This window comes from Centruroides sculpturatus, unplaced genomic scaffold (assembly GCF_000671375.1).
Source record: "Centruroides sculpturatus isolate CEXI.00-Female unplaced genomic scaffold, Cexi_2.0 scaffold44, whole genome shotgun sequence".
Taxonomy (NCBI): Eukaryota; Metazoa; Arthropoda; class Arachnida; order Scorpiones; family Buthidae; genus Centruroides; species Centruroides sculpturatus.
The window spans coordinates 556,458-570,430 of record NW_019384307.1 but is presented as its reverse complement, the minus strand read 5'-3'; the positions used below and the strand labels follow the sequence as shown (position 1 = coordinate 570,430).

General features: G+C 36.1%; 1 protein-coding gene across 3 annotated transcripts in view; it reads left to right on the top strand.

The window, feature by feature from the left end:
• LOC111619523 (rap1 GTPase-activating protein 1-like) overlaps nt 1–13,687 on the top strand; it is a 60,576-nt gene extending 46,889 nt beyond the window's left edge. For all 3 annotated transcript variants that reach the window (XM_023361263.1, XM_023361257.1, XM_023361273.1), the window contains one exon: nt 12,660–13,687. In XM_023361263.1, coding sequence (XP_023217031.1) covers nt 12,660–12,800 — 141 coding nt within the window. In that variant the 3' untranslated portion in view covers nt 12,801–13,687. The remainder of the gene's footprint in view (nt 1–12,659) is intronic.
• The last annotated feature ends 286 nt before the right edge of the window (nt 13,688–13,973 follow it).

Below are 13,973 nucleotides of genomic sequence, written 5' to 3'. Positions count from 1 at the left end.
CATTTTGTTAAATTACATCATACAGGGCTAACACATGAGAAAACTACAACAAAGCTGTAACATAAACACTGTTGTTATTTATTACATAAAATTAATTTTAAGTTGAATATACTGAAGTCTTTAATTTCATTAACTAAATCATTCTTAAAAATTTAATCAGCTATTTATTGATGTGTGATACGTAGCAGTTGAGATGGTGCATAACATCTACCTCTAGTACCAAATTACTTAATTTCTAGTTATTAATTGTAACAAAATAATAGCCCAGTTAATTACAGCGATCGTTTGTTTTAATATTAATATATTGGGCTTTGGGACACTTACATGTGATTAAACTTTGAGTCTCAATGTATAATATTATAATTGCCTGTGTTTTGATTAATTTCTTTTTATCAGTGCACAAGCATGACAATGCATGAATATATGAAGGCTGTTTCTTTTTCAACCTCTGATGGTCCATAAAACAAAGACAAATGTAAATAACAAAATGAATTTATTACCAAAAGTTAGGTACAAACATGGTTACTTTTTGACATAATTGCTGTGAAGATTGATGCACTTGTCTATCTGTGGATGAGCTTTGAAGTCCCCTCTTCATATAATGTTTCCACCAAAACTGGTGGTTTTATTTTAATAACTGAGAAAAATATGATCAAATTTTCTGAGTGGTGTAGTAAATACACATTTAACTGTTTGATTTTGAAACATATTCATTAAGGAAGATTTTTGGCTTCATATTGAACTATCATTGAAATTCAGCTTAAATACAAAAAATAGAATAGTTTTAGATGATACAGTTTTACAACAAATTTAAAATTACTTTGGAAATGCTGGTGATTGATTAAATTTAAGCTTGTTTTATTTGCTGCTATTCTTTTTTTCATATATATTCAATCATCATAATAATTTTTGATGATTAGATATGTATTTCCAAAATATAAGTATGTTAAACATCCCAAAGCCAATACATAGATACTCAACCAAACAATTACCTTAAACAATCAAGCTAAAAATCTGCTATTATTAATGATTAGATACTAAGTAATTTGGTACTAGAGGTAACTGTGTAATACAACCTTACACCATGAGTAACTGCATAAAGTTAATCTAAATTTTAAATACATCTGGAAGTGAAGGCTTGTTTGGGGTCTGGTGACCTAACTGGTAAGTGCACTGCATGGTAAGAGGAGGTTGCAGATTCAAACCCTGCTCCAGGCTAGTTTCTTTTCTTCCAGATGGTTCTAAATTATTTAATAAATTATTAAGATTATAATTATTAATTTAGATATAACATCTACCTCTAGTACCAAATTACTTACTATCTAATCTGAATTAATAGCCTTCTGATTGTTTAAGGCAATTGTTTGGTTAAGTATCCCAAAATAATTTTTTGTTCTACAACTATTTTAGAACAAAAACTATTAAAGCTATGTATTTAAGCTGAAAATGGTTTAACATGAGCCAAAAATATTCCTTTATTAATACACGTCTGTTGGTTGCTATATGTGACTGATCTTGTATGGATAGGAGTTGAGAACTTTCCACAAGACTTTCCACACTTTGGTATACTGTAATTCTACTACTTCCAGCAAGAGTACCCTCTGTACTGGTGATGATTGCATTTGCAACATCTGTAATTGTCTCTTCTGGCACTGGTTTGTCCTCTGCTATGTTGCACTGCTAGCAACCCTATTTCTTCAAACTTCTGAATCATCAGTTCCAAAGAATTAATTGACAGTGGATTTTTATGCAAGTTCTCAAGGGTTCTAAACTCTCAGCATGTTTGGCTGATGAAAGTAAAATAACTTCACAAATAATGCATGTTGAGAACTACTGGTAATTGGAATATGTGGGATCTACGAATATCTGTAGAATGATANACCTGGTGGGTGCAAGCCCATTACCACCGTCTTGATGGAGAGCAGCCCCCACGGCTAGCTCAGATGCATCCGTGAAAAGATGGAACTCTGATGAAAAATCAGGGTGCCTTAAGGTCGGAGGCGTGGTCAAGGCCCTTTTCAATTTATCAAAACTGTCCTCGCATTCTCTTGACCACCTGAAACGATGTCCCTTTTTAGTTAGCTCGGTAAGGGGCAACGATAGGTGGGCGAAATTATCTATGAATGGACGATAGAAGCCCAGAGTCCCTAAGAACGCTCTTACCTCCTTAACCGTTTTGGGTGGGGGGATTTCCATGAAAGCCCTAATGTTCTCTGGGTCTGGTCTCACTCCTTCATTATCAATGATGTGCCCCAGGTAACGGACAGATGTGACGGCAAAGCGACACTTTGACGGTCTTAGGACCAATTCTGCCTCCTTGATCATCTGGAGCACCTCCCTAAGCAACACGGTATGTTCATCCAAGTCCTGGGAGAACAAAACCACATCGTCCTGGAAGACGAAACAATGAGTCCCAACATATTTGGAGAGTATGGAATTCATGATTCTTTGAAAGAACTGTCCCGTGTTTTTCCCCCCTTGGGGCATGCGGCACAGCTGGTATTTTCCCCAGGGGGTAGAAAAGGCGAATATCTCACGAAGGTGTGGGGCCACAGGTATCTGGAAATACCNAATTCAATTTTATTAATTTGTTCTACATTCCGATCTCGTGCATTACGTAATTTGAAAAGTCCGTTAAAAGCTATCAATTCGAAAACAAAGGTATTCGATTTCGCCTGAAGACGACAGTCGTAAACTGTTGAAAGTACTAGCGAACATATCTGAAATTTAACAAATCGCTGTCAATAAAGCCGCAACACGTAAGTGTCATAATTTTAATTGTGAGTTTATTTTCATATACACTCAATTACATTTAATAATAATTATTTTTGTTAACTAATTATTAGTATAACTTTGTTCATTTTGTTGTCGTTAAATTATTCTATTCTAAATATTCCAAAACAAACTATTTATTTTGTATAACTTTAATTATCGTACTTCTTAATATACTCAATTAATTGTAATAATTGAAATAATTGTAATTGTATACTGTATATAATTTCACCTGGTAATGCTATAAAAGCAGGGCTAGATATGTACAAATTTGTACTAATAAAGCAACGATTGATTGATTGATTGTATAGAGATTGACCATTGGCTAGTATCACTCTTTCTCTATGTTTACTATTAATGGTTGTGAATAAATGCTTCTCGCAACACATATGTGACGAAGCTCCCGAGTCTGTGTACCATTGATGAATCTCGTTTTGTGTTCCTGTCATAAAACATACATAGGATTCCTTTTCCAGATATTGTTCATCACTTTCAAGACTTATTTCATATTCTCTAACTGAAGGACATCCTTCTTCAGATAGAGGACATTTGCTGGAGACTGAAGCTGCTCTACATGCAGCTTCAGTCTTCAATGGATGCTGTCTAATTTGGTCAGTATGACACTTTATAATATTTCCATCACCGGTGCAATCTGAGTTCATTATTTTCCCTCTTCATCCTGTGATGTTTGCCAGCATCCATTGCTTATCAGAATTAAAGGTTTGGAGATATACTGGTTCATCCATTTGGAAGATTTTTTTGCATGAGTTGGTGACTGATTGTTGTTGACATTGAATGACTTGAGATGGGAATTTGTTGCATTAGAACAAAGGGGTTCTATCTACACAAAGTGTAATTTTTCAGGAAATGATCTCAAAGTTTGACAGTAGATATGGATGAAAGTATAATCAGCAGATGATTAATTTTTTTACATAAAGTTCTAGCTTATGTAGGTCTTCAGTGACATAGTTTTGGTGTCCTTCCTCTTGATATTTCACAAGAAAAAAATAGTGACATTGTGGATAGAATTTTTTTGCATCAGGGATGATGAGTTGGTGTGAATTTTAGCATGTAGAAAGAACCTTATGATCCTGTAAGGTTTGCATTAACTTGTGGGATCTACGAATATCTGTAGGATGATATTCGCAGAGATGAATAAAAAAGATTACCACGAAAGGAGGAGACGAGCACAATACAGAATCAAACAAAATTTATATACCAAAAATATATTCTAGATTACAACACAGGAAGTTGGTGTAGGCCTGGCACGTGGCGGTCAACACAAAGAGTCCACACAATACACTCGTAGAACGCACCTTCCACTCGAACACCAAGGACCAGAATGCCGAATTGCTGGTTCCCTACCATATATATACCGCCCCCACTTACACCGTGCTGCCACACAAAAACCGCCCAAAAACAAACAAAAATTTTTTTTTTTTTTATAATACAATAACCACATCGGCAGTACACAAAAACTAATATATATATATATATACACAAAAAGGAAATAAGATCCGAAGCGAAAGAAAACAAAGTTTTTTTTTTTTTTTTTTTAAACATGACGAACATGATAACACCGACCGACAATATATATTAGCATGACACATATGCCCCCCCAAAGTAAACAAAAAAAAAAAAAATTTTTTTTTCTTTTTCATTCATTTTTTTTTACATTTAATAACCACGGTTCAAGGTGACGTAATCAACCCTGCGCCGTCTGAGGTTATAAGGAATATCCCGTTGAGTAGCCACGTCGTCATCTTGCCTTCTATCTGCCCGTGTGTCACCGGGGGGGCTCGGGGTCTGGGGTGCGTGAGGAATCGGCCTACTATGTAACCTCCTATAAGGTTGGGATTGACGATGATCAGCTTCCTCTTCATCATCTTCACCTACTCCCTCGACCTTGGCTCTTTGGTTAATCCTCTTGGATCTTTCAGTCTTATTTTGCTGCCCATAAAACGGTTTAAGGCGGTCAATGTGCACTGTTTGTCCGTCCTTTAGCTTCTGACCCCTCACCTTGACCACTACATCACTAAGAATGCTCTCTACCCGGAAGGGGCCAGTATACCATGCGGAGAATTTTTTGTGCATGGCTTTTGAGGGTTTCTTGATCATCACCAAATCCCCAACCCTGAATTTCTTTAACTTCCGGGTTCTATTCCAATACTCTCTCTTCTTGGCCAATTGGTCCTTATTGAATATGTCTGCTGCCTTTCGGCATACCCGTAGTTTGTCGACTAACATCTCACGATAGTCGAGAGCACTCCTTCTACTTTGACTTCCCGTTCGCGCTTCGCCTGGGAGAATGGGGTCGAAACCATACAACAAGAATGCTGGAGTCTCCCCGGTTGAACCATGGACAGAAGTGCGATAAGCTAATAAAGCCGCCGGGATGTACTTATCCCAGTCAGCGTTACTGCCATTAGAAATTTTCGCAATTATCTCTATGATCGTCTTATTCGCCCTTTCACAGGTTCCGTTTGATGTGGGTCGATAAGCAGTTGTAGTTTTATGGTCAATATTAAGTATTTTGCATACGTCATTCATCAGATTTGATGTTAAGTTCGTCCCACGGTCGGAGATGAGGATCTGACCACCCCCATAACGGCATACAATGCTCTCAAAGAGTGAGTCAGCAATCGCTCTTGACGATACCTCCGGGACCGGAATTGCCTCGACGAACCTCGTGAACAGGTCGACGAATACAATGATGTATCGATTCCCTCTCCGTGATTCGGGCACCGGTCCAATTACATCCACGGCAATTACCTCCATGGGTTCATTAGGGTGGATTACTTCCTGAACCGGCGCCTTGTATGTGGTACGGTTAAATTTTTGGCAAGTCTCACATCTAGTTATGAAAGCCTTAATTTTCTTCCTCATGTCAGGAAAGAAATATTTGTCCTTAAGTTTCTTAACAGTCTTCTCGGTGCCAAGGTGCCCCCCCCACCTCATGGTAATGCTTTATAAGGGGAATTTGGGCAGAGTCACCCACATAAATGCACCTAGTTGGCTCACCTCTACGATTAACACTGTTCTTGACTAGTACATCCTCACGCACCTCAAAGTCGTGCAGGTAGGTAGGAGGGCTGCCACCCCCTTTTAACAGGATATCCTTGATCGTGCAAATGCGGTTGTCAGTTTTCTGGGATGCAAGTACCCATTCGTCAACACAATGCATATTGACGTTTGGTGGTGGGGACACGGAATTAACACCAACCTTCACTTCCTCAGATGGGGAGTTGCTATCATTATGGGTACGGGATAATAGGTCTGCCACTTTATTCTCTGCCCCTTTTACGTGCACCATTTTAATGTCGTAACTAGCGAGTTCGACCGCCCATCTCATGAGCCGCCGGTTGTGATTGTTCATATCCTTGAGAAATATTAACGGCTTATGATCTGAGTATACAACGATTGGGCGGCCCAGGACTAAGAAGCGGAAATGGCGAAGGGCTAGTAACAGCGCAAGACATTCTTTCTCGACGATGGAGTAATTAAGCTCAGCCCCACATAGTTTTTTGCTAAAAAACCTGGTGGGTGCAAGCCCATTACCACCGTCTTGATGGAGAGCAGCCCCCACGGCTAGCTCAGATGCATCCGTGAAAAGATGGAACTCTGATGAAAAATCAGGGTGCCTTAAGGTCGGAGGCGTGGTCAAGGCCCTTTTCAATTTATCAAAACTGTCCTCGCATTCTCTCGACCACCTGAAACGATGTCCCTTTTTAGTTAGCTCGGTAAGGGGCAACGATAGGTGGGCGAAATTATCTATGAACGGACGATAGAAGCCCAGAGCCCCTAAGAACGCTCTTACCTCCTTAACCGTTTTGGGTGGGGGAATTTCCATGAAAGCCCTAATGTTCTCTGGGTCTGGTCTCACTCCTTCATTATCAATGATGTGCCCCAGGTAACGGACAGATGTGACGGCAAAGCGACACTTTGACGGTCTTAGGACCAATTCTGCCTCCTTGATCATCTGGAGCACCTCCCTAAGCAACACGGTATGTTCATCCAAGTCCTGGGAGAACAAAACCACATCGTCCTGGAAGACGAAACAATGAGTCCCAACATATTTGGAGAGTATGGAATTCATGATTCTTTGAAAGAACCGTCCAGAGTTTTTCCCCCCTTGGGGCATGCGGCACAGCTGGTATTTTCCCCAGGGGGTAGAAAAGGCGAATATCTCACGAAGGTGTGGGGCCACAGGTATCTGGAAATACCCAGAGTTCAGGTCCAACACGGAAAATACTCTTCCCCCTTTTAATTGAGACAGAATGTCGTCGATTCTCATAAGGGGGAAGTCCTGCCCTTTGGTGACTTCATTCACTTTCCTTAGATCCAAAGTGATTCTTATTTCACCATTACTCTTGGGGACAATGTGCAGTGGAGAGTTCCACTCTGACCGTGATTGTTCAATAATGCCAGCTTTCAAATATTGTTGAATTTTCTCCTTTAGTTTTGGTAAGTAGGCATGCGGGATCCGGTATTGACGTGTGTGAATTGGCTTGTCCGTGTTCACCTCGAACTCATGGGTGAATTTGGTTGTTCTCTTTAACTCCTCAACGGATTCACTAAATATATCAGAGAATCCCTCAATGACCTCAGAGACACATGCAACCTTTCCGGGTGGTAAGTGGGATAGGTCTATTGGTTCAGGCAATTTATGGAGTTCGTGGCACGATATCAGTTCTACAGTTTGTGAGGGTGCAGTTACCAGCTCACGACTATTGATGGCCACTGCTATTTTCGTCAAGATCTCCGGGCAATTGCTTATGAAGTCCATCCCAAGAATACCCTGGTGACCAATAATAATCTCCGAGTTCACCCCAATGAATTGTGTGGGGGTCACCTTGCCGTCAAACTCAACTTTGAATGAAAATCCCCGATTACATCTCATGACACCCCCAGATACGCCCCTCACCCTTACGTTCACATCATTGCAAACCGGAGACATGTTATCTACAAACTCAAGCTCCTTTTGGTTCATTAAGGATCTCTCGGCACCAGTGTCAATCAACAGACTTATCGCCCGTCCGTTAATCTCACCAGAGACGGACGGGAGCTGGTGATTGTTAATCTTAGGCTCACTCGCCAGCTTAATCACCAATGCAGAGCCACCGGCCTGGCTGTCAAGATGGCTCCGTTCTAGTTTAAATTCGATGGACAATTAGCACATAAGTGGTCCTTACTCTTACAGATAAAACATTTCCTCACGCGGTCAGTCCCCAACCTTTGTCCATTTACATCCTGTTCTCTAGGTTTCAAAGACAATCCCTCGATTGCACGGGATAATTTTGACACAGTCTCTTCCAGACTGGCCAATCTGTTCGACAACTCTGCCACGTCGGTTAGGTCCCTTTCAGGCGGTTCCGTTTTACTAGGGGAGGGCACTACTACTCCACCTACGTGAATCTCCTTAAAACCGCATGTTTGCTCTATCTTATGGAGTTTCTCCGCTAACTCGACCGCATCGTCGAATGACTGAGGCTCACGTTCCAATAACTTCATCCTCAGACCGGGGATGAGCCCTTGAACGAATTGGCTACGGAGCATTTCACTCCTTAAAGCCGCCATATGAGGTTTCGTACAAATCATTTTTTCAAACGCGATACATAAACGGACTCTGTACTCACCGACCGTTTCCTCACCTCTCTGTCGTATATTGATGAATTCCTTTAAAGTATCTCCCTCACTTTGCTTAGGTTTATGAAAGCTGCTTATGAGAGAAGATTTTATCTGATTGTAGTCGTTGCCGTACACAGCACGTAGATCCATAACCAGGTTGAAAGGTTCGCCCTTCAACCTCGATTGTACCACCACTAATCGAGTCTTATTGTTCCATTCCGCAATCGCCGACACTTCCTCCAATATGTCGAAGAATTGCTTGATTGAAATATTATCAGTCTGTGATCCAGAAAACATCGGGATCATTCCTAAATACCCCGTGACGACTTGGGTTGCATTAACTATATCTTGTTGACTCTGCCGGGCCGCTGTACTCGACACCAATCTGTTGCCATTGTTCGAGTTCTCCGTGCTCGCCATCTCCATTATCACACGTGGTAATCCTGTCGCGGACGCCAATATGTGGGATCTACGAATATCTGTAGGATGATATTCGCAGAGATGAATAAAAAAGATTACCACGAAAGGAGGAGACGAGTACAATACAGAATCAAACAAAATTTATATACCAAAAATATATTCTAGATTACAACACAGGAAGTTGGTGTAGGCCTGGCACGTGGCGGTCAACACAAAGAGTCCACACAATACACTCATAGAACGCACCTTCCACTCGAACACCAAGGACCAGAATCGAATTGCTGGTTCCCTACCATATATATACCGCCCCCACTTACACCGTGCTGCCACACAAAAACCGCCCAAAAACAAACAAAAAAAATTTTTTTTTTTACAATACAATAACCACATCGGCAGTACACAAAAACTAATATATATATATATATATATATACATATACACAAAAAGGAAATAAGATCCGAAGCGAAAGAAAACAAAGTTTTTTTTTTTTTTTTTTTAAACATGACGAACATGATAACACCGACCGACAATATATATTAGCATGACACAAATAAAAGGATGAAAACTGTCATTCTGACAATTTTCATCCTTTTACAGCCAGAATTAGTGATGCTGAGCAGTCAACATTGCCATGAATTTGCAGTACAGGTTTTGGACAAAAAACTAGCACTAGTAAACTGGAACTATATACTAAACATAAAAATTCACACCTAAACACTAATTCCAGTAGTAATTTTTGGAACACAGCTGTATTTGACGGTTAGAAGTTTTCAAATGCTAGAACTGTTTTTTTTTTTTTTTTGTGTGTGTGTGTGTTTCATACAGTCCTGAGGAGGGCCTCTAAAAGATGGCCAAAAACGTTCAATATTAAAAACTTTTGTTCAATTACTGCTGGAATTAGCGTTTTGGTGTGAATTTTTGTGTTTAGTACAGGTTTTACCAGCATGTTATGCAATTGCTTAGATCTTTAGGCTGCAACAGCACCACATTTTCTATTGTCAACTTTTGAAACTGCAATTTTTTGTAGACTCCTTCCCATGTCTTTATTAGTTTCTCCACCAAATTTAGTACCATTCCAGTTGTTAGATCAAGCTACACAAGGCTCAGTTTAATTATGGCCACCGTATATGTTATAACTAATATAATGTGAATAAATACATGTAAATGATGATATATTTACAATAAAATAAATAAAGGTCAGAAAATATAGTATGTTCTACTTCATAATTTTTAAATGTGAAATAGAATCTGACAGAATAAAATTCTATCTTTCTTAAAATATGTGCTTAAAAGAACACAAACATTTGATGATAGTTATATTATCTTTTAGATTTTAAAATACTGGCATGAAACAGATTGCTGAATTTGAATATGATCGAATCTTTGATTTTGACTGATTTTTTTAGAAGGAATTATGTTGCTTAATAGTACAGTATCTAGTAGTAATTAATTATTACTAATACTTAGATAAGTAAGTATTAACTACTAATACAGTTAAACCTCTCTATGATGATATTTAACAGAACAAGAGAAAATGTATTGTTATAGTGAGCATTTTAAAGTATCCCCTTCCTCATTTAACAATGTCAGACTACAAATAGGCTTATTTTTACAAAGTTAGCCAATCTTAGTACAGAAAACCAGTATTATTAGTTATGTTGTAGAAATAATATGCATAAAATGTGCTAAATGTCAAACTCCAAAATTAGTCAGAACCTGAATCTTACTAGGGAAAAATGAACTAACTTTAAAATGTAGTTAAAATGTAGTTTTTTAAGGAGAATGCTCTTAATAAGAAGACATCCCTGTACACTTTTTATAAGAGAATTTTATGTTAAACTTGTTTAACAAAATAATGTTGCTGCAAAAATTATATGCAGATTTCTTAGTATTTCAAATTACACTAGTTCTAAAAGTAAGAAATCAGTCTGTAATGTCAACTACTGACTACAGATAATGTTCATGATAGAAGTGCTGTATTAAATATTAATATTTTAATTTCAAAAATGAGCAACAAACTAAAATTTACTTTACTGCATTATTATTATTGTAGTAGAGAAAGGAAAATGATGTATACTTTACAAGTACAGTAAAAACATGTATTGCTAAACAGATTTATCGCAGTATAGGATATCATTCAATTGGGAGAAGTGTTTATGTTAAACTAAAACAACTTACATAGCAAACTAACTGTATATCATTATATTGATGACTGACATGTGACTGTACTTACAAGTACTTAAGTATTAGTAACATAATTTCTTCTAAAAAGCAGGCAAGAATCAAAATATGGTGAAATCTGTTTCATGTTAGTATTTTAAATCTAAAATACATTTACATTGTCATCAAATTATTGTTCATTTAAGCATGTTATTTTAGATAAGTAAGATAAATGTTTTCTTTTTCAGATTATAACTATTAAGAAAACTTAGTGTTATTGATATTTTAATAGTGTAATTTTTCTCAGTGGAAAAAAGAGTTTTTTTATATATTCTTAAATGTACTCTGATTTTGCAATGAAATTCTCTCTCTATAATGAACTTTGGATCAAAAACTCTTAACTTTATATAATACCATCAATTAAATTAATTAAAAATCTACCTCACGTTAGTAGATTTTTAATTAATTTAATTATACCAAGGGCAAAAAGCAATTTCTTTATATTTATACCACACATCAAGTATGATAGGTAATGTAATATAAATGTGTAGTATATGAGTGAGTGTGTTCTGTAGAAATTTTATTTGAACATATAGAAAAACTCAAACATTTAGTTTAATATACTAAATTCCAAATATTCTAAATTAATGTCATTTCTTATACATTGCTAAAATAGTTCAAAGATTATCAGATTTGATATTTATAACAAAAATCTTAATTTGTTCATTATGCAATAAGGATAAACATAAATGGAAGACACTGTTTCAAATAGGAAGATCTTAATAAATTATTAAGATTAAAATGTTTTAGATCATCAACAAATAATGATTTTGATCCTGTCACTGCTAAAACCAACATCTAATCTATAAAACTTTAGAACTCTGTGCCTATATAAATAGAAATAATTCATAATTTTGAACATTATTTTCATGCAAATCTAAAAGAAGGAAAATGTGGAAAATAGCAAATGTTAAGTTAATTTGAAAACAAATACAGAATACTGTTCAATAAAGAATACTGAAGCAAATTTTTATCATTTGAAATTATTGATATATATAGAGATCGATTTGATCTACTTGAGTTCAAATTATTCACTTTAGAATGCTATCAATAAAAATAATTTTACACCATTACAATTAATTTAGAGTTATCTATTAAATCACATTCAAATCTTGTTACTACTATCCCTCTCCTGTCAGAAATTTGACATTGCAGGGAATGTTTAACTTTTTAATGGACATCTACAGTCTCTTTTGGTACCTGCAAGGCATCTGGCCTCATCCACAGGAATTCAACATATTCAGTTCAATTCACTCATGAAAATTTGAGCTATCCAGATTCAAAACTCAGTCATTTTGGGAGACCCAGGTTTATTATCATCTACTGCAGTTAGTTACTGTGTTACTAAATTAATAAGACAATTGTTTGAATGTTCAATAGTTAGTATCTTAATTTTTCTTGTATTATATGCATTTGATTGAATTATATATTTTAGTAAAGTACAATTTTATGCTATTGATTAAATAAAAATTTAACATGAATGTAAAATTTGTACATTTTATTTACAAGAATTAAGTTTTACAAATATTTTCAGTTTGCATTCAAAATTGAAAATAAATAATATTCTAAATCATAAATTTTAATAATATAATGCTTTTCTTTTCTATTTTTAATCCAAGGTATGTCAGAGAGAACTGAAAAAGTTAAAAGAGAAAGAAATGCGTCTGACGACAGACTTGTCTTTAGCGAGGAGAGAGATCGCTCGTCTTCACATTCAACTCGCAGAATTACATCCCTGTGTGGATCCCACAACAGTTTAATTAATCCGCAGCTTTTTCGTCAAGCTGTTAGTCCGCTATTATTGTGCGCCATTTTCATGTCGTTCATAAACTGTTTTGTTCTCATTTAAGATGACATGAAATGGTCTCGGAATTTTTGTGAACATCGTCTGAAGATATACTAAAGGAAGAATATTCCTGCCACCAAATTTTAGTTTTGGTAATACAAGCACATTAATTGTACAAAAAATTTCTTCAAAGAATACAAACAAATTGTTTATATATATAATGTAATTTAATAAAATGTCGGCAAAAGACCGCGGTTAACGGCAAGGTTAATAACTGCCTCGGTAGGTCGAAAAACTTTGAAATAAATTTGTACGGTTGCCGATCAGACCAAAGTTTCGTATGTATAGATAAAAAGAATAAAAACAAAGTAAATTCGGCAACCGAGACAAAATCATTCAGGGCAAATTTTTCTTTATTGGACAATGGTGAGATTATGCCAAAAAAAGTAACAAAAACAAATGATGCCTGTTTATTACATGAGTATGCATACCAAAGTTATTCAATGATAGCAGCTGTTAAAATTTGTGAAAAATAGTTTTATAGTATAAATATATAAAAAAAAATGATAAAAAAAAAGTTGCTGTATTTGGTGCTTTAGTGTATGACGTTCTGCACATCAGAAATGTTGGTAAACAAACCCGGTTGATCCTCAACTACAATCAATGTTATTTATTAAGCATTTAGAGAAACCGTTTAATGTATCATAACAAAAAAGAAATCTCTTAGAATCTATTTGGTTATCAGTAAAGAGTACCTGATAACGATATAGAATAACAAGAGAAATAAGACATTCCAAGTGAGATTGCATTTTCTGGTGCAAACTTGTTAGTGATTAATAAAGCTTGTCTACTATGTTTAGATGTCATTTTCATTTATTGTTTTGCAGTCTCTAAGAATTTAAATTTAAACATTCTTATTTAAGAGTTCAAAATGTTTCAAGATTTTTTTGGATTAAAATTTTCTTTTTGGTACTGCAACTCAAATCTGGAAAAATTCATTTTGAATTTCTTTTAGTTTAAAGTAAAAATATCTTTTAAATAAACAATGTCAGATGTTTAACATTGTGGTTACACTATATACTGTATTTATTTTCACAAAGTCTCTGATATTAAATTTGTTGACAGATTCAATATATAATATATACAA